The sequence below is a fragment of the Malaclemys terrapin genome, chromosome 4 (genome assembly GCF_027887155.1).
Source record: "Malaclemys terrapin pileata isolate rMalTer1 chromosome 4, rMalTer1.hap1, whole genome shotgun sequence".
Taxonomy (NCBI): Eukaryota; Metazoa; Chordata; order Testudines; family Emydidae; genus Malaclemys; species Malaclemys terrapin.
In genome coordinates this window covers 72,106,872-72,128,107 of record NC_071508.1, presented here as the reverse complement: position 1 = coordinate 72,128,107, position 21,236 = coordinate 72,106,872, and the positions used below count along the sequence as shown (strand labels likewise).

The 21,236-nt window shown below is 45.3% G+C and overlaps 2 protein-coding genes across 3 annotated transcripts in view; both read left to right on the top strand.

The window, feature by feature from the left end:
• The window catches only part of LOC128837411 (CD59 glycoprotein-like), a 35,135-nt gene extending 29,760 nt beyond the window's left edge, over window positions 1-5,375 (top strand). Inside the window, exon 5 of the mRNA XM_054028586.1 lies at window positions 4,435-5,375. Within this exon, the coding sequence (XP_053884561.1) occupies window positions 4,435-4,458 (24 nt within the window). The 3' untranslated portion in view covers window positions 4,459-5,375. The remainder of the gene's footprint in view (window positions 1-4,434) is intronic.
• A 1,984-nt stretch (window positions 5,376-7,359) lies between these two features.
• LOC128836293 (CD59 glycoprotein-like) lies at window positions 7,360-20,450 on the top strand. Of its 2 annotated transcripts, none has more exons than XM_054026424.1 (4): window positions 7,360-7,533; window positions 13,808-13,891; window positions 18,124-18,225; window positions 19,225-20,450. In XM_054026424.1, exons 2-4 carry the CDS (start codon window positions 13,822-13,824, stop codon window positions 19,419-19,421), a joined length of 369 nt encoding a protein of 122 aa, XP_053882399.1. In that variant the 5' UTR covers window positions 7,360-7,533; window positions 13,808-13,821; the 3' UTR covers window positions 19,422-20,450. The 2 variants fall into 2 exon arrangements, with proteins under 2 accessions (XP_053882399.1, XP_053882400.1); XM_054026425.1 differs by lacking the exon at window positions 7,360-7,533 and adding an exon at window positions 7,540-7,683.
• Window positions 20,451-21,236: the final 786 nt, after the last annotated feature.

Genomic DNA, 21,236 nt, shown 5'->3' with positions numbered 1-21,236 from the left:
CCCTCTGATATGAGAAAGAACTGATCTGTAACACCTGGTAGAAAGGAAGGATGGTCCAGTAGTTAGGGATTAAGGAGAAGCAAGTTCAATTCCATGCTCCATCACAGATTGTCTGATCTTTGGCAAGTCACTTACGGCCAGATCCCCAAAGAAAGTTAGGTGTCTAAATCTTGGCTTTATGCACCAGTGTGATCCACAAGACTCCCACTTGGCTGCAGACTAATCCTACACATGCCTAGACTCATGTGGTGTCTAAATTTTCACTTTGGTTCTCCTGGAACCTCCATTTCTGCGTCTAGGCATGCACACTGCTGCCTCGCTTTAGACTGCTGCATACCTATCTCCTACTTACACCTCAGAGCAGTTCACAACATGGGGAATGTGCAGCACCAGCAGTAGTCAAAAAAGCTAACAATATTAGGAACCATTAGGAAAAGGGATAGATAAGACAGTAAATATCATAATGTCACTACATAAATCCATGGTACACCCACACCTTGAATACTATGTGCAGTTCTTGTCATCCCATCTCAAAAATGATGTATTAAAATTGGAAAAGGTATAGAGAAAGGCAACAGAAATGATTAAGGGTTTGGAACAGTTTCCATATGAGGAGAGATTAAAAAGACTGGGACTTTACATCTTGCAAAAGAGATAACTAAGGGGAATATGAAAGAGGTCTATAAAATCATGACTGGTGTGGAGAAAGTGAATAAGGAAGTGTTATTTACCCCTTCACATAACACAAGAACCAGGAGTCACCCAATGAAATTAGGTACTTCTTCACACAATGCACAGTCAACCTGTGAAACTTGTTATTGGGGGATGTTGTGAAGGCCAAAACTAGAGCAGGGTTCAGAAAATAATTAGATAAGTTCATGAAGGAAAGGTCCATCAATGGCTATTAGCCAGGATGGTCAGGGATGCAACCCCATGCTCTGGGCGTCCCTACCCTCTGATTGTCAGAAGCTGGGAGTGGACAGCATTGGACAACGATGATTGCCTGTTGTGTTCATTCCCTCTGAATGACCTGGTATTGACCACTGTTGGAAGGCAGGATACTGGACTAGATGGACCACTGGTCTGACCCAGTATGGGCATTCTTATGGACATAGATGCTCCTCCACATATCTTGCAGGCAGGGCCAGGGCCGGCGCTTCCACTAGGCAACCCTAGGTGGTCGCCTAGGGCGGCAGGATGTAGGGGGCGGCATTTCACCGCCCTCGGCGGCCATTCCTCTGAGTGGGAAGAAAAGCAGCCGCGGAAATGCCGCCAAGAACCAGGGCTGCCCAGAAGGGCTTCTTCCACTCCGGGTCTTGGGCGGAAATTCGGTGGTGGGTCCTTCACTCGCTCCGGGACCCGCCACCGAAGTACCGCAAAGACCTGGAGCAGAAGGACCCCCGCTGCCAAGAATGCAGTTTCAGAGGAGGAGCTGCCGCCAATTACTGAGGAGGAGTGCTGCCACCTAGGGCAGCAAAAACCCTGGCGCCGCTCCTGTGCAGGGCCCAATCTGGTATGTGTGCTAAGAGGCCACCTTGCGCCACACAATACAGCCAGCAGGGAGGGTGAAGAGGCCTCCTTCATAACCTTTAGCCCAGTGGTTAGGATAATCACCGAGGATGTGAGAGAGCCTAATTCAATACCCCTCTGTGGGATCTCCCCTTCTTAGGTAAGCGCCCTAGCCATTGGGTCATGGAATATTCTGTTGTGGGTTTTGCTCAATCTCTCTTGTTGAAGCTGTTCCACTTTAATTGACTAATTAAATATTAGTTGGGCATAAGCATGAGATTTGCTCTATTGTCCAGTGGTTAGGGTACTCAGCTGAGGCAAGAGATCCCAGTTCAAATCCCTTCTCCTCATCAGGCAGAGAGGGGGACTGAACTGGAGTGTCCCACACCCCAGGTGAGTACCCAAACCACTGAGCTAAAGGTTAAGAGAGAGGTCCCCCTCCCGGCTGTTTTGCATGGAGGGAGGCAGGCACCTAACTCATTCTCACAAGAAAGGGCTTAGGGACCTGAGCTGCCTGACTCCAGGAGAGGGGTTCCTGACTGTGGATCCCTAGCAGAGATAGGTGTCTTCCTGCAGTCCTGATTTAGGCTATATCTACACCACAATCTAGGGGCGTAATTTCCCCAGTTTGCATACAGATACTGACGGTAACTCAATGAGAGCTAACATGAGTGTAACTAGGCAGTATAGCCACAGTAGCATGGGCAGCAGCAGAATGGCTGAGCCATGCGGAGTACAAACCCGCCTGAAAACAGTGGGTACATACTCAGAATTACTTAGCTGTGCCTTTATTGCCGCTGCCTACGCTGCCATGGCTACGCAGCTACTTACGCTAGCTCTCTCTGAGCTACTGCCAGTGCGTACACACAAGCAGAACAATCACAGGTGTCATGCCGCCTGAGACTCCTGACTCCATGAAAGAGGCAGGGTTTAGGACACACCCCTCTCATTGACATCTCCAACTGGCTAGTTTACATTTCTCCTCGCCTAGCATGCTGGCTTTTGTGGATCCAATTCTTAAGCACCTGTCTCTCTCTAGTCAACAATCTATTGTTGTTCCAGTGATTGTCTAGGCATCTAAAAGTAAGTCCCTTTGAGGAATGAGGATCCAAGCCTTAGTATCTCTGTCCTACATCCACAAAGGTATTTAGGCTCCTAACTTAGACTGAATTTAATGGAATTTAGGAGCCTAAATATCTTTGTGTATCTGGGTTCCTGTGCCTCTCTTGTCTATCTGTAAAATGGAGATGATAAAACTTCCCTACCTCACATGGCTACAGTGAGTATAAATACATTGACAACGTAGTACTAGAACACGGGTAGGCAAACTATTTGGCCTGAGGGCCACATCTGGATGGGGAAATTGTATACAGAGCCATGAATGTAGGGCTGGGCAGGGGGGTGGGGGTGAGAGGGAGTGCGGGATATGGGAGGGGGAGTGGTGTGCAGGAAAGGGTTCAGGGCAGGGGATTGGGATGCAGGAGGGGTGCGGGGTGCAGCAGGGGGCTCAGGGCAGGGGGTTGAGGTGCAGGAAGGGGGGTGCAGCGAGTCTCAGGGCAGGGGGTTGGAGTGCAGGAGGGGGCTCAGGGCAGGGGGTTGGGGTGCAGGAGGGCATGTGGAGTTCAGAAGGGGGCTCAGGGCAGGGTGTTGGGGTACAGGAGGGGGTGCGGAGTTCAGGAGGGGGCTCAGGGCAGGGGGTTGAGGTGCAGGAGGGCAGAGTGCAGCCGGGCCTCAGGGCAGGGGGTTGGGGGCTCAGAGCAGGGGGTTGGGGTGCAGGAGGGGGCTCAGGGCTGGTGGTTGGGGCCTCAGGGTAGGGGGCTGGGGTGCAGGAGGGCGTGCGGAGTTCAGGAGGGGGCTCAGGGCAGGGGGTTGGGGTACAGGAGGAGTGCAGGGTGCAGCAGGGGCTCAGGGCAGGGGGTTGGGGTGCAGGAGGGGGTGTGGAGTGCAGGAGGGGGCTCAGGGCAGGGGGTTGGGGTACAGGAGGGGGTGCGGAGTTCAGGAGGGGGCTCAGGGCAGGGGGTTGAGGTGCAGGAGGGCAGAGTGCAGCCGGGCCTCAGGGCAGGGGGTTGGGGGCTCAGAGCAGGGGGTTGGGGTGCAGGAGGGGGTGCAGAGATCAGGAGGGGGCTCAGGGCAGGGGGTTGAGGTGCAGGAGGGAAGAGTGCAGCCGGGCCTCAGGGCAGGGGGTTGGGGGCTCAGAGCAGGGGGTTGGGGTGCAGGAGGGGGCTCAGGGCTGGTGGTTGGGGCCTCAGGGTAGGGGGTTGGGGTGCAGGAGGGCGTGCGGAGTTCAGGAGGGGGCTCAGGGCAGGGGGTTGGGGTACAGGAGGAGTGCAGGGTGCAGCAGGGGCTCAGGGCAGGGGGTTGGGGTGCAGGAGGGGGTGTGGAGTGCAGGAGGGGGCTCAGGGCAAGGGGTTGGGGTGCAGGAGGGGTTCAGCGGGGGCTCAAGGCCAGCATGTCCGTCAGTGGCTCCTGGGGTGGGGTGGGGCAGGTGTGCTGCCCTCACCTGTGGTTACCACCCCCAAAGCTCCCATTGGCCGCGGTTCCTCATTCCTGGCCAATGGGAGCTGGGGGGGGGGGGTGGTGCCTGCAGGCCAGGGCAGCGCACGGAGTCCTCTGCCTCCCCAGCCCCCCAGGGACTGCAGGGACATGGTGCCGGCCGCTTCTGGGAGTGGTGCAGGGCTTGGGAGCCTGCCTTAGCCCCGCTGTGCCACAGGGCTGGCAATCCCGCGGGCTGTAGTTTGCCTTCCCCTGTAGTAGAATGTCATAGCAATGGGGGCAATATAAGTACCTAAGAGAGATATGGTAGTGGTAACCCTACAAATCTCTAATCGGCCTGTGAATACCATGACCAAACAATTTTCTTTTTCTCCATAGGGAAGTAAATAGATTAATATAACTTTTGTCTTTTTTTTTTTTTTTTATTTAAAGATAACTGGCTGGAAACACCATTGAAGCAACAGAAAAAAAGAAAAAAGATGAGACTTTGTAATGGTTCCAATTTTAGATCCCACTGCTGTCAAACTGACCGTTGCAACAAGAATCTAATCATAGTGACTACAAAAACAGCCAACTATTATGGCCATGACTTTTGGATTCTTTGCTTTTAATCTGTAGAAGAAAAGATAAACATTTAGATGTAGAGTCTTAGCTGGTGTAAATTGGATAAACTACATCCACTTAGATAGAGGTAGGCAATTCACATCATCTGAAGATCAGGACCATATTTTTTTTTCTGCTTATACTTCCCAATAGGTCTCTATGAAAGATAAGTCCTATTTAATTAAGTGCTCTCTTCTGTTAGAAATATGGGCACATTGTGTGTAATTAGGTTCTGAAAGATTTTGTGAGAAAGGTAATGATGTCACATTTCAGAAGGAAAAACTATTTTGGAAAAGCAATATGAGACTAAAACATGGGCAAAGTATATTCTAAGTGCTACAAAACTATAATTTGTAATGCTTTATGTACCATTTAGCTAATGTGTTCAGAAGAGTCCTGGCTTTTGTACTCTGTGAACTGGCTAGAACAGTGGTTTTCAACCTTTTTTCACTTACGGGCCACTAACTAATTTCAAATAGAGGTGAAAACCCCTTTGTAAATCTTAGACATAGTCTGCAGACCCCCAGAGGTCCACAGACCACAGATTGAAAACCACTGTTCTGTAGTAACAACTACCTTTCACAGCCCCCTTAGATCAGTCATAATCAACTATGGCTCTTTAATGTGTCTCCTGTGGCTCTTTGCATTGCATGATATTACTGTTTATGCAGTAAATCATGCATGATTTAATTAACTGGTCTAAGTTATTAACCAATCAGGATGCTTTTACTACCCAATTAAGTTAACTTGCGCTGTTATTAACTTGTTGCTGTGAAAATTTTTATATATATATATACTCTGTCATATTGTTTACATATGAATAGTACTATAGTAAATGAAGCAATGAATTCACATTACTGTGGGTCTTTTGGATAATGTTGATAGCTAATTTGGCTCCTGAACCACTGAGGTCTGAGTATCACTGCTTTAGACGTAATCTGCAGACCCCCAGGTTGAATTCCACTTGGCTAGGGGAAGGAAGCTCTGGGAGAGGTAGGGGACCAGATGTCCTGATTTTATAGGGAGAGTCTTGATATTTGGGTTGCTTTCTTACTCAGGTTTTAGCCCACCAAAGCTTATGCCCAAATAAATTGGTTAGTCTCTAAAGTGCCACAAGGACTCCTCCTTGTTTTTGTAGTCAGGAAAGGTTCACAATCTCTGCTCTAGCCTCACCGTTGTTTTGTTTTATTATAGCTTTGTCTACTCTCTTTAGCTTCTACTTCCACAACAAGGGTGGGTCTACTTGAATTCTCTCTCTCGCTGCTTTCAGAGAGAATGCAAATCCGTTTGATAAATGCTTAAATTTTAAATGATGTTCCTTCTCCTTCACAAGCAGGGTCCCTGGAGCTGATACATCATAAGAACATAAGAAAGGCCGTACTGGGTCAGACCAAAGGTCCATCTAACCCAGTGTCCTGTCTACCGACAGTGGCCAATGCCAGGTGCCCCAGAGGGAGTGAACCTAACAGGCAATGATCAAGTGATCTCTCTCCTGCCATCCATCTCCATCCTCTGACAGACAGAGGCTAGGGACACCATTCCTTACCTGTCCTGGCTAATAGCCATTAATGGACTTAACCACCATGAATTTATCCAGTTCTCTTTTAAACTCTGTTATAGTCCTAGCCTTCACAACCTTCTCAGGTAAGGAGTTCCACAAGTTGACTGTGCGCTGCATGAAGAACTTCCTTTTATTTGTTTTAAACCTGCTGCCTATTAATTTCATTTGATGACCCCTAGTTCTTGTATTATGGGAATAAGTAAATAACTTTTCCTTATTCACTTTCTCCACATCACTCATGATTTTATATACCTCTATCATATCCCCCCCCTAGTCTCCTCTTTTCCAAGCTGAAGAGTCCTAGCCTCTTTAATCTCTCCTCATATGGGACCTGTTCCAAACCCTTAATCATTTTAGTTGCCCTTTTCTGAACCTTTTCTAGTGCCAGTATATCTTTTTTGAGATGAGGAGACCACATCTGTACGCAGTATTCGAGATGAGGGCGTACCATCGATTTATATAAGGGTAATAATATATTCTCAGTCTTATTCTCAATCCCCTTTTTAATGATTCCTAACATCCTGTTTGCTTTTTTGACCGCCTCTGCACACTGCGTGGACATTTTCAGAAAACTATCCACAATGACTCCAAGATCTTTTTCCTGATTTGTTGTAGCCAAATTAGCCCCCATCATATTGTATGTATAGTTGGGGTTATTTTTTTCCAATGTGCATTACTTTACATTTATCCATTTTTACGTGTATCTATTCTTAGTAAAGCGAAAACCAAGGCCAAAATCTTGAGATCCCTGACAAATGGGAAAGGAATGGTTGTTAGCAACTTTCACAGCAGGAATTACACAACTGTTGTGCCTCATTGCAGGGTGTGTCTGTCTATAGAGAGAAAGAGCTTGAGTTCCTTTTCGCTAGAGGAGGAAAAATAGCTGCTCTGTCCCAAAAGGTGTGTTGGAAGCATGACCGGACAGCTGGGCCTTACTAGCAAATCAGACCCATAAAAGAGAGTCTGTGCAAGAAGCTTTGGGGACCGGGATAACAGTAGCGTGCGAAGAAGCTGGCATTAGCCTAGCCGCCAGCTGCCCACCGGCAGAAATTCATGCTTAGACCCCCTCTTATGGCCCAGCTAATCACTGCCGCCGCTCAGCTCTGGGGATTGACTGGCTAGTCTACACTGGCAACGCTAAAAAACCACCTCCAGCAGGGGCGGCCGCGTAGCTGCCAGCGCGGGTGCACTGTTTACGGGGGCGCTTTCCAGCGCTGACGCTTGCTGCGCTCGGGGGGGTGTTTTTTCACACCCCTAAGCCAGAAAGTTGCCGCGCTGTAAATTGCCGGGGCAGACAAGCCCTAGCCGCCTGCAGCGGGCTGGCCCCCTCCCAGACCGCGGGGCGGGAGGAGGGAGACGAGAAGAGGGTAAGGCGCCAGCCGAGCCGGGAGCCGCCCCTGGCGTCACCTGCTTCCCCGCAGCTCGGCCGGGAGCGGAGACCGTTGGGCTGCTGCGTAGCCCCCCGGCAGATCTTTCGGCGGCGGCCCGGGCTGACGCGCCTCGCAGGCCGGCAGCGGGTGAGCCGGTGCAGGAGGGCGGGGAGCCGCGTGCCCGCGGGGTGTTTGCAGCGGGGGGACACAGGACGTGGCTCGCTGTCAGGCGGGGTCTCCTGAATTATAACCGCTTGGGGCAGAGCCCGTGTTTCGCCCCAGGGCCGTGCGATGCCCAGAGACCCTGCTGGGTCAGGCACGCAGTGGAGGATGACGGGGGGAGTGTGTGCAGTACCCTGGGCACAGCCTCCTCTCCCGCCCGCAGGGTACGCGCCCTCTCGGGGTGGCTTCCAGAGCAGGCCCGCGTTAACGTGTCGGGTCTGACGGGCGAGAAAGGAAACGGCGGGGCCCAGGCTACAGCCTGTGTTTCCCCGCGAGGGGCTGCCTCACGCGCTGGCCCCTTTAACGGCAGGATTCACGCCGTGCCCGAGGCGGTCCGGCTTTCCAGCTCTTTCTTTGTGTCTGGCAATGACAGGCAAGCCCCCGGAATGGCTAGAGAGGGGCGCGAGTCTGGGAATTGTGCGGTGAGCCGTGACTTGGCACCCAGGGCTGTTCCCTCTCTTGTTGTTTGCAGTATGTTTGCTGTAGTTGGCTGCTCTAGGGTTTATCGCACCGCCCCCCTCCGTCTTCCCCTTCTGCCTCAACAGCAATGTTGCATTAGCAGCCTCGGGCATTGAGCCTCTGCTTCTTAGATACGTGGCGGGCACAAAGTCAGCTCTAAAAGGATGCGTTAGGAAAGAAGGGCGGTTTGAGAGCGGAAGGCTAGCACAACACTTGAATGCATGTCAGGTTATCAAAGGGCAGTGCCGTAAGTACAGGAAGATACCAAACAGTCAGGCTTGTACAGGGCAAGAGTCTTCCACACTTATAACGCTCTGGAGTTTCTTGCTGTCAGGATAGTCCCATTAAAATTAAGCGCAGTCGCTTGAGCAGATCATTAGAATCATGCCCACAGAGACTACCCACTGCCCACCATGTATAGAGTTTGAAGAGATGTAGGGCAAGTCAAGTGACTTTATATTGGTTTAGGATAATGGCAAAATAAAAATAAGCCTAACGTCCAGGGAACTTCAGAAGGTATGTGTTTGCAAAGAGGGATTTGTGTGAAGAGAGAGACAGTCAGTTCATACTGATAGTTGTGTCGAATTGGCCAAAGAACATTAAACCATGGCAGCTGTGAATGCCATTCAAATCTGAGACTTCCAAAAGCCAGGAACCTTTTGCTGTTAACTGTCAATTGCTTAAATATGTCTGACTTTCCCATTGCATATGCCTGGATGTATTGAGTCCTTGTGTGACTCTGTTGATTCAGGGGAGTTCACCGGGGATGAATTTAGACGGTTGGCTTGTTTTTACTGAACCAGCCCTTCAGAGACTTATGAAATGACACTGGCAAAATTGTTCAATTCATATTTCTGTTTTGTATTTGGGCTAATGCTGAATGATGTATCTAGCTGCAACAAAGAAGGATATTAAACAGCATCTTAACTAAAGCTAGTTGATTCTAAAATTAGCAGCTCCCAACAACTTGCATTCAAGAGTTTTAATGGAGTTGGTTCCAGACTACAGGTATTAATTTTGAATAGATCTTGGTAAAATTTCAGAGGACTGGAAGAAGGCCAGTGTTGTGGCAATACTTTGTTTTCCATTTAAAAATAACTCAAGCTAATTACAGGCTAGTTAGTCTTATATTGAGCCCAAGTAAAATAATAGAAAGGCTTATATCGAACTGTGTCAATAAGGAATTAGAGGCCAAAAATATAAGTTATGCCAATTAGTATGGTTTCATGGAAAATGCCTTGTGAAAGAATCACATTTGTTTGACAAAATTGAGTGTGGTTGATAAAGGTAACTGATGTGGTTTACTTGGATTTCTGTAAGGCATTTGACTTATGAGCGACACCAATTTTTTAAAAATAGCATTATACAACATTAACAGCCATTTTTAAAAATCCATTTAAATTGAGCTAACTGATAGCAGATAAACAATGTTAGTGGGTGGAAAGTAACAATGGTTGGTCTCTGAGAGCCTGCCATCTGGATCACTCAGTAAACTGGGCACAATTGAACATGTTTGAATACTGCCAAGTGAGAAGTCATATGTTTAGGGATAAAGAATGTAGGCCATTCTTAAAAGATGGGGGACTATCCCATAAAGCAGTGATTCTGTGAAAAGAATTCAGGAATCATTGTAGATGACTAAGTGACTGTGAGGTCCTGTCCCAATGTGATGCAGTGGCAAAAGGGCTAACCGAGTTCTCTCTTTACACATCCAAGGATTATCAAGTAAGAATAGGGAGATAGCATCTCTATATAGGACATGGGTGAGATCATTACTGGGTTACTGCATCTAGTTCTGCTCCCCACACTTCAAAAAGAACATTGAAAAATTAGGGAGATCAGAGAAGAATCTTATTGTAAGATGTGTTTTCCAGAACTCAATCTGTTTATCTTATAAAAGAGAAGGTTAGGTTTTGACTTTATCATAGTCTGCAAGTTTCTACACAAGGAGATGATATGAAGGGGGTTCCTTAATTTAACAGACAAAAAGCCTCACAAAATCCAGTGACAGGAAATCTCAAGTGGAAAAAATTCAAAATGACACAACTTCTTAAATGAGTCAACCACTGGAATGAATAACTAAGGGAAGTGGTCATTTGGACTCCTTAAATGCAGATGTTACAGTTTAACTACAAGTTATTGGACTTGACAACAGAGCCAGCAGTTCCCCTTTTGCTGCACCATATTCTGGGGCAGTGTATCACAGAACAAGGAGTGCTAATGGCTAGCTGGTGTTGGAGGAGATGGTTCTGCTTCAGCTTTGAGTCCTCCACCCCCTCTCCCTTTCCTCCAAGGAGTAGAGAAAGGCAGGTCAGGAAGAATAATTATCTTCACTACACTAATTACTGGGTAAAATTCTGTAGTTTGTGTTATGCATTAGATGATCACAATGGCCCCATCTGACCTTAAAGTTTGTGAAAAGATGACGGATCCTCTCATGTGACATTACGAAGGCTGAAGTGGTAGAAGTCCAAAGGCTACTGCTGTATAAATGCTGCTGTTCTTAGTGTATAAGAACTTGGAGGTCTGCTGACAGGCAGGAATGTGCTGCAAGTCTTTTATTTTTGATTTTGGTGCCTCACAAAGAACCGAGAAATCAGTAAAATTTGGTCAGTCCCATAGCAACAGAATGATCTGGTGTTCCTTTCCTAGTTACCTGCTGTATCCATGCCAGTCATCAAATAAAATAATACATAGGAAGTAAAGCTCCTTAGTAACTGTTTATTAACCCAATCCTCCTGGAAAGGTATAACAAGTGGGGTTCTGCAGGGGTCTGTTTTGGGACCGGCTCTGTTCAATATCTTCATTAACAACTTAGATATTGGCATAGAAAGTACGCTTATTAAGTTTGCAGATGATACCAAACTGGGAGGGACTGCAACTGCTTTGGAGGACAGGGTCATAATTCAAAATGATCTGGACAAATTGGAGAAATGATCTGAGGTAAACAGGATGAAGTTTAACAAAGACATATGCAAAGTGCTCCACTTAAGAAGGAAAAATCAGTTTCACACATACAGAATGGGAAGAGACTGTCTAGGAAGGAGTACGGCAGAAAGGGATCTAGGGGTTATAGTGGACCACAAGCTAAATATGAGTCAACAGTGTGATACTGATACAAAAAAAGCAAACGTGATTCTGGGATGTATTAACAGGTATGTTGTGAGCAAGACACGAGAAGTCATTCTGCGCTGGTTAGGCCTCAACTGGAGTATTGTGTCCAGTTCTGGGCACTGCATTTCAAGAAAGATGTGGAGAAATTGGAGAGGGTCCAGAGAAGAGCAACAAGAATGATTAAAGGTCTTGAGAACATGACCTATGAAGGAAGGCTGAAAGAATTGGGTTTGTTTAGTTTGGAAAAGAAGACTGAGAGGGGACATGATAGCAGTTTTCAGGTATCTAAAAGGGTGACATAAGGAGGAGGGAGAAAACTTGTTCACCTTAGCCTCTAAGGATGGAACAAGAAGCAATGGGCTTAAACTGCAGCAAGGGAGGTCTAGGTTGGACATTAGGAAAAAGTTCCTAACTGTCAGGGTGGTTAAACACTGGAATAAATTGCCTAGGGAGGTTGTGGAATCTCCATCTCTGGAGATATTTAAGAGTAGGTTAGATAAATGTCTATCAGGGATGGTCTAGACAGTATTTGGTCCTGCCATGCGGGCAAGGGACTGGACTCGATGACCTCTCGAGGTCCCTTCCAGTCCTAGAATCTATGAACCCCCAAAACATCCCCTGTGTGGTAGAAATTGTCCCCATTTTACAGTAGGGGAAGCTGAGACACTGAGTAGTTAAGTGATGTTCAAGACAAAAGCATAGGGAATCAGTGTTGAGGGATGGATTGGATTTAGGAGTTCCTGGCTCACATTTTCACGATTGGACCATTAGTCCTTCAACCTCTTGGATCCAAAGCTATTTAGATAGATTAGGGGTGTCACCTTCATTTTTGGCAGAGGGTTAATGCCGTTTTTAAAAAGCCTGTGGAGGGGTTATAAACAGTACCAGAGACTAACCTCCGTTCACAGTGGATCTCCCATTGTGCAAGCCTCCCACTGATCTCAAAGATCAAAGGTAGGTGTAACAGGGTGGCTTGCCCCTTAAGGGCTGCAGGGCCTGGGACTAGCCAACCCTGATTACTGAATAGGCCACACCTGAGATCAAGAACGTCCCCTATAAAGAGCAGCAGGAGGCTGCAATGAAGGTGAGAAGCTCAGGAAAACTGCAGGGAGTAAAAAAGGCTCCTGCAGGAAATACCCTAACTTAAGAGGAGGGTAGAACCTGGTGAGCAGGAGGTTCCCGTGGGAAAGTCTGACTGGGTTTGCCTGGAGTCAGACAACTTTGATTACTAAGGGGGTGCTTCTGAGCAGGAATCACCTGCTTCCCCAGTAAGAGCAGAAGGAAGAAACCAGGCTCCTGACCCTGCAGAGTTCTCACCCAGTAGGCTCCTATAGAGAAACTTGAAACTTTGGGAGTGAGGCAACAGGCAGGAAAGGCCTAGGAGAATGGATGGACTTAAACTTTATTTTGAATGTTGGTTAACTTAATAAAGCAGAACCCAAGAGGGGATGGAAATGGATAAGTGTGTTTGGGTATATTAAGGGGAAAAGGGAAAAACAAAGCAGACCACTGCAGACTGACTCCAAGGGCACCAGAGGATGCTCAGGAGGCAGCCAGGCTTACTACAGTAGGATATGGCTCTTGCATAGTAGTTAACTTTCCAGTTACTATATTTACTGTTTAAGTGCCTTATTGCTGTCTCTCCACTGAGTGCTGCCCTTTAGGACCACAGCTGTTTCTACTCTTTCATTATCTTTATTCCTTCTCCATCTTCCTTTCTGTGTCTCTTCTCCTTTCTTCAGCCTCCTTTCCCTTCTGCTGCAACTTCCAGTCTCCCCCTCTGAACTTTGTGCCTACCCACTTTCACTTCTATTAAAATGATCAGCAGTGAAATTCTTTAAATATCAATGTTAACTATCATCATTAGGCTTTAGAATTCAGTGAAATGGAGATGGAAAACTTGCCATGACAGGCTGGCTGCAGTCTCTGGTAGACTTCATTGCTTTGGTTTGCACTTGGTTCACATTTTGAATGTTTTCTTTACAGCCTGATGGGTAGAAATTAGTGTGACCAGATAGGAAGTGTGAAAAATCAGGACGGGGAATGGGAGAGGAATAGGGTCCTATGTAAGATGCCCCTAATATCAAGACAGTCCCTATAAAATCAGGACATCTGGTCACCCTAAGAGAAACTAACTTTTTATTAATGAGAGCTGGGGTTCTGTAGAATCTGTAATTGTCATGGGTGGGCCACATAATTAGAACAAACTTTCAGAACCCTTGACAATACTATTGTAGGTATTTTGATCGGTATTCATAGGTATACAGCCCACACACTACTGAATTTATTCCCCCCAACATTTCAGTGAGGTATGGGAGTATCATTATCTCCACTTTGGCACCTTGGTCCCCATCTTGAATCTCCAAATCCTATTTCCCTTATAAAGGATGGTTTTGTAGATTTTCCCCCCCCCCAACATTAAATATTTCGAGCTAAGGAGTGTAATCCTAACTCATGACTGTGCTCTTGCTTCCAGATATAGGACGAAACATGAACGGGAACAAAACAAATTGTGTCCTGCTCACTGGCTTCATTATTCTGGCTGTGTTTTGCAGTTCTGGTAGGTATCCTGAAGTGTCTACATTAAAGGGCAAATTATGATCCCAGCATCAGATCCAAATAGCTGTGCTGGTGCTGAGCAAATATACGGGGGGGAGGATCCTCTCACCACTTTCCTTCAGGTGTCAGAACTGCTTCCCAGAAGCTATTCTGAACCACTAGCTACAGTAGGCTCAGTGATCCCTTGTGCTGCACAGCTCCTGGGAAGTATACACCTGCCCTTGCTGAATTTAGCCACGCCTGGTTTTGCTAGAGTTCTGTGGCGGAGGTCTGCCAATCTGTATCTTTTATGCAGCATGCATTGCATTGCAAACAGCAAACCAATTGCAGCCCAGTGCAATAGCAGAATTCTATTTCAGCAATAGAATATCAGATTAAGGTTGAATTATGTAAATATTTATACAATAATATTAATATGGCACAAATCAAGGGCAAGCAGATTAAGAGCTTGGGATATGGACTTGAAATAGATGGAATTCCAAGTTGCATAGGATGTGTTTTGACTCTATCCAGATCAGCATCAAAGGTGCAGGCTATTACACAGCTGTCTTAAGTAGGGTGCATGTGGAAATAAATTTATAGAGGATTCCCTGAGACCATCCTACATGGAATGTTAAGTTCTAATTCTTACTACTTATTTAAAAATCCTAATGCTGAAGTAGGTACTTTGTCAGTTATAAACTAAAAAATCTTTTCAAATTTCTCTACCATGAGGGAGAGGTGGGTGGGTGAGAGCGAATGCACACATGCACATACCAGCATGTATAAAGGGGACAGGGAGAGAATCCCATGTCTCTTCCTTTTGCAAGAAGGCAGGGGGAATTCCTCTCTTCCTCTTGATCTCCTTCTTTTCACTTTCCCCCTTTCTAATAATTTCCTCCCCCTGCCCCAGAGAAAAGGGACTTGACAACACATTAAAGAAAGGGTTATGTCTTGGCCTTTCAAATGAGAGACTTCACACTAAAGCAGGTTTGAATAGGGAGCATGTCTATACAAATGAAAAACTTCTGACAGATCTCTTCATGTTGCTAATAACCAATGCTAGCAGTAACCCCTGACATTCATAGTTGTACAGTAACCGTATTTATTTAGAAAAGAACAAGAGCACCTTACACTTTTGGTGCCTCAGTTAATTAAAAAAACTGGAAAAAATCAGCCTAAAGAGAAGAAACAGCAACACTACAAATTATTGCACTACAATCACCTATTATCCAGACAGCACAATCAGATCTAAAAAAGAATTCCCCATTATTTTGCATACATCACCACACAGGCTGTGGTCATTTCTTTGTCTGTCTTTCAAAATGATCCTTGCAGCGTGTCTTGAATGGAGCAAAAGGTAAGAGGGCCCTCACAGGAAATATCCTTCCACCAACACCTGGTATACCAAGAGGACTCATCTCTTGCAGATCTCAACTGTATGAAGAGAGACACGGTCTCTCGGCTAGGATGTTCTTAAAATACTTATTGCTTTACAGAGCAATACCAAGAACTTTCACTTCATCTGGACTCCATAATCAGCCCATCTGGATCACAAAGTATTGGTTGAATATGCACGTGAGAAGACATCTCACTAACCAAGCAAGCTGCCACATTGTGCACTTGCCTTTGTTTCTGAATGCCTTTAAGGTGTAGTCGCAGGTAATCCAGTCTTGCTTTGACAAAGGCATCCTCTAAACTGGTGAGGTCCATATTGGAAAGGTAAGGCTGTAGCCTCCTAGCCAGTAAAAAGACATCTTTACTGCTGCTGAAAGCTGATCATTCAGTGATAACCAGAAATCTAATGAGAATCCAGGTTGGGAACATGTACATCCATTGCATATATCACACCTCTCCAGCTGGTATTACTTTTACCGTATCTGCTTTCCCCACATCGCCCCAATCTAGATGCATTGAGCCTCAGCCAGTTTGCTTTCCTCCATGCCCTATATTTAACTCCACTGTCTGGGTCAAATAAGAGAGAAACACAAAGCTGGGTGACATCGGTATGTCAAACACTACAATCCATGCTTCTTCACTAACCCTCCTTGTACCTTTTTGTATATAAAGTTGACCAAGAGAATACCTCACGAGTGTCAGGTCACAGTAGTAATTATCCAACAGTTCCAGCTGAGAGAACTCTGAGAGGCTTTGTGTTTGTTGCTCAAACAGCAACATCAGATCCATAAGTATGTCACTGATGCCTTGTGATCAGCAGTACTGTAAGCACTTGTTCAATCTGGTATCAGAAAGCTATTTGATCATCATCTACGGCTGAGAGATCCTCCATCAACACAAGAGCAGTCTCTGCACCATACCCAAGATGGGACTTGGATTGAACTGTCAAGGAAATCTGAGGCATCGAGATGTGGTGGTGGGACAACTCTCACAACTTTTTGATCTTTATTGCAAAGGGAAGACTCAATGCAAGGTGGCAATGGTCCAGACTGTCATCTTAAAATGATGTAATTTTGAAAAGACTGTACCAAGGCCTCTAAGTGTGTATCTGGCAGTTTTTCTCTTATTGTAGGAAGCAAGGTCGGTTTCCTGCAGCACTGAGCCCAGCACTTCCCCACTGGCCTTTGCCAACCTGGAAGGACGTAGTTCTCTTAACCCTCCAGTACCTCAGAGCGGAGCGCCACTGGCCAAAAAAGTGATTACTTGATACTTGAGTCCATGGCCTCACAGTATGTTCCAAATAGCTTCTTTAGAGTGCAATGATTAGAGGGTTCACAGGAACACTGACACTCCATCTTGCATAGGGCAGTTTTGAGAAACATATTGTGTGAACACAGGCACATGGACTTAAGATATGTCTGTACTCTAAGTACAGACACTGCACACCCAGGTAGCATGGTTATAAGTAGCAGTGTAGATGGTGATGCATAGCTTAGCAGGGTAGAGTACTCGACATACCTGAACCCCTACACAGGCTCTCTCCACACCTAAGCAATGCCTCCCATGTCTATACTGTTATTTTTAGCAGTGTCGTGTCCAGCTGCTTCCCCATTTCTGCTTCATTTGCTGTTCTTGATCCTTCAATGAAGGACTATGGTTGTGACTTCACTGCAGGAAAAGAGGGGCTCTGAGGGAGGGAGGAAATAATGTGGTTGGCAGACATGCTAAAATGTGATGTGAAAGGTCTGAATGGATTTATATTGAGTATGATGTATCTGAGACCTGTCCCTAATACAAAAGTCTCTACTTTTATAGGGCGAAGTCCTGATCTCATTGCAGGGAACAGTTGCCTTTAGCTTCAAGAAGAGCAGACTTCAGCCCATAGTGCTCAAAGTTTGGTAGGAATGTTACAGAACAAACAAGACATAGTCCAAGCCCCAGAGGCTTGCAGTCTTACTTAGGACAACTTGGGGGTAGGGAGGAAAAGGAAGGAAGAGTGTTATCATAACTTATATGCATGTCTTGGTGGTACTGCTATTTCTTTTATTTCTACACTGGATCATGCATTCCAACAGCGACATGGGCTTGGAATAAAGTCAGAGGACTGAGCATGTGGAAGGGGAGGGTAGGAATAATGTGGGAAAGTGAGGAGTGAAAGCAGTAGGGCTAGGATTAAGACTGATGTCATTGGCAGCAAAGAAGAGATGCAGGGGAACTGCTAGAACAGGAAGTGAAGGAAGAGACTGGTTAAGTGATGGGATGGTAAGAGGTGGAATTAATGAGAGCAGAGAAGGGAAAGGTAATGGAGGAGGAGGGGTAGGAGGAGTGGAGCTAGGAGGAGGTAAGGGTCAAGGAAGATAAAGGTCAAAGATTTTGGTGAAGTGAATGGGTGGGGCAGTACAGATGTCACTGGTAAAACAAAGGAGAAAAGGATGATAATGGAATGGAGGTTGCAGGTTCAGGCAGTGTGGAGCAGCAGTTACATGATCTGTTTAAATCCAGCTCCAGTTACTCTGGACCTAGTTGGAGTCAGGTCCCCTGCCAACTGCTAAAACTCAGGCTGTTTGGAGCAGGAAGCAGTAGAGTTATGTAAATCTATCTCCCTGGACTCCTGTGGATGTATTAGGAGCTGAATTTGACTTCAGTGTTGGAATCAGAATCCGAATACTAAAGGATTAGGTGGTTTGACCTAAAAGTTGCAGTACTTAAACCAGATTATCATGAGGTTATGGTTCAGGGATTTATAACTGTTTTGACCTAACAATAATCTTGAAAAGTCACACTTATTTCAGAACATCAAATGTACAAAGAGAAAGTTTATTACTTAGTAACTGGCTTCTTTCCTCTCTCTCTCAGGATATATGCTGAAGTGTTACAACTGTCCACTTACTGCTCTGCCATGTAAGACCAATATTACCTGCCCAAGTGACACTGATTCTTGCCTATGGATTAAAAGTGGTATGTTTACACTCCCAAATGTGGTAGACTTAAAATAAATACAGTAATTATATTCATTCAATTTTAATGATTCCAGTGTAATCAAATAGGTTTTATTTCTACAGTCTGTATGAATGTCCATCTGAAGTACACTCTTACTGAAGTCCTTGTTGGTTCCTTCAGCTTTACGTAGGATTGTGTGCATTAATACAGTTTGAACTGTTATAACTATGGATGTTCCAACACAACTGTGGGGACATAGTTTTATGGTTTAAAAAGATATTCTGTTGTGCAGTTAAGCATCCAGCAGACTGCTCTGTTGAATGACTGGTGGACGTATGGGGAAACTTGTAAAAGGAGGAAATCTCACTGCCAGCTGGGAGGCCAGCACTCTCCAGTTCACTGACTTAGGATTGGGATATATGTTGCTTCTTTATGCCAAGTGGTATATGCCTGAGAAGTACACAGAACTTTCATTTTCACTGCAGTCCAATTTGGAAACTGAATTGTAGGCTTCTACTCTATGCCTGCCAGCATTGTCCCCTGCTTCGCATTCCAGCTAGAGATGAGTGCAAACCAGCATTCCAGAAACTAGGACCTAAATTTCATAGCTGATTCCATTTGGCCAGGGTGGGCACTGGAAGGCCATCTCCACCCTTTGCTGGTCTTATATTATAATATGTAAGAGCCGCTTGCCTGCAGATTGCAGTGCGTGGGATGAGAGATGAGCCAGAGCCACAAAACTCAGGGATATCTCTTTGTGTGTGTGGTGTCTGTTATGACCATCTATTGAAATAAGTCCACCTGTGAAATTCAGATTCTTAGATAAGAAGTTCTGATTTGGATTCATCTCTACCTGCTATGTCCCAAACAGCTCACAAGAGCATTCTGTTATAACAAAAACCAAGGCGGGGAAATCCCTGTGAATATCTAATGTATCCTTGAATACCCTTGTGAAACAGTTTTCTCTACAGGGAAGCTAGTAATTTTTGCATAACTTCTTCCTCTTTTTTTTTTTAGGTGAAAGGACGCTCTTTGATTGCTATAAATATTCCAACTGCGATATGAACGGAATTAAAGAGAAATACAAGTTGGACAACTTTAATTTCAAATGTTGCCAAAAAGATCTGTGTAACAGGAGTCAAACCACAATGATTAGTACAGCAGTCTTCAGCATTGCTACCGTGATGACCATGATCTGGATACTCTGCTTTTAAGATGGAGGGGAAAAAAGATAATTTTGTTTTCTTAAATACCTACTGATTTATAAATCATACATATAAACATGCTGTCTATTGTATACAATTTTTGTGCCTAGAGTAGTTGTGATTGAGAAAGCAGACTTAGAAAAAAACAGTTTTTGGAAAAGCTATATGTTAAAATGTAGGGAAAGTACATCTGTAGTGGTAGATAATTATAACTTCTATCAAGAATCTGCAGTTATGTGTTATCTGGAGTAAATTCTTTCCCTTGCTTGCAGTGAGTTTCACATCTCTGATCTGATTTGAGTTTGTCCTTTGCACTCCAGTTGTGGCAATGTTACATAGCCTTTCAAAGGTGTAAGCCATTTTTTAAAGTCAGACTATTGTTTGTGAAACTGTTAGGAGTTGGTCTTGCCCAGTAGTTTTTCCTTTATTTTCTTATGTAATTGTTCTGCTTGAAAATATGTTTAACAAATGCACCTAACTCCCCATATCAGGTCATAATTGCTTTTTTGTAGAACACTTATAACTGCCAAAATTGTATTATTATTGGTACTGCTTTGTGGCTAATGCACTGCATGTTTATACATGAAATGACTCTCGACAGTCTGTTTTGTTATAAAGTGTAGTGACTCAGACTGGGGTGATATCTGCAGTCCCTCTCATATTCCTGGAGAACTTCTGTAGGAGAACTTCTTCTCCTTTCTGAGAAGTAATGTAAATACACTGAGGGGCATGCTCTTACTTCACTTAGAGAAGGGGTGAAGTGAATTACCACTGTCCTTTTTTTTTTTTTTTTTTTTTGGATGCTTGAGATCTTTAATCTGTGGCATCTAGAGTTTCCTATGCTGAGCACTACACTTCATCTTGGTGACTGTGTCTTTGAACAGATTGTAAAGGCACCATGATGCAACTGATGGCAAGTTTTTTTTTTTCCCTTCAAAATGATTTATCCACTTAAACAATTCTGTAACTTCAGTGATCGTTCAGACTCAGCAGTAATGTGGGGTGATAATAAAATATGAGCTGTGGCTGGTTTATTTACCCAAATGTGCAAATTGTAGTGCAACGTAGAAATCTCAAGACGTGCAGAGGGGTCCTCTATCGAGGAAGGGATCTTTCACAACCTAGGGTAGTACACGGGGCATCTGCACAGTTGGCTCCTCATCACTACTACAGTCTGTTGCACCTTGCATACCTATTCACAAGGCTAGGTTTTTAGCCTTTAGATAATATGATTCACGGACCTAATGACTACACCTATACTGTATTTCTCCTCCCTAGCCCACTGTCCTAGGTAGCGATCACCTGAGTAGCTTCTTTTATCCACCAGAAGGAAGGTGTTTCCCTGGTGTGCTGGGCCTCCTGGGTCATTTCATTCATAAAGAGCTCTTGCTACAATGAAATGCATCATAGTGCAGTAATGTTGCAAAAAAAGCAAATGCAAATTTGGGGTGTATTAACAGAGGCATAATGTGATAGTACCCCTCTACTCCTATTCACGTCAGCAGGGCCTTATGTATTCACCCCAGGCTGCTGGAGGAATTATCCGAAGAAATCTGGGCACCACTGGCAATATTTGCAAATTCATGCATGGCAGGAGAGGTCCTGGAAAAGGGCTAACGTGCCCATCTTTAAGAAGAGAAAAAAGGAGGAGCTGGTGAACTATAGCCCCTCAGTTAGATCTCAATAGCTGGGAAGCTACTGGAGCAATGTATAAAACATTCAGTTTGCAGATACTTGGAGGATGAAGGGGTGACCACCAGTAGCCAGCCATTTACTAAGAACAAATCATGCCAAACTAGTTTGATTTCCTTCTTTGACAGAGTA

Bases quoted from the DNA above. Each gene is read 5' to 3' on its own strand.
- LOC128836293 (XM_054026424.1), top strand. From the start codon at position 13,822: ATGAACGGGAACAAAACAAATTGTGTCCTGCTCACTGGCTTCATTATT. The intron at 13,892-18,123 runs GTAGGTATCCTG...TCTCTCTCTCAG, and splicing joins GGCTGTGTTTTGCAGTTCTG to GATATATGCTGAAGTGTTAC. The intron at 18,226-19,224 runs GTATGTTTACAC...TTTTTTTTTTAG, and splicing joins TTGCCTATGGATTAAAAGTG to GTGAAAGGACGCTCTTTGAT.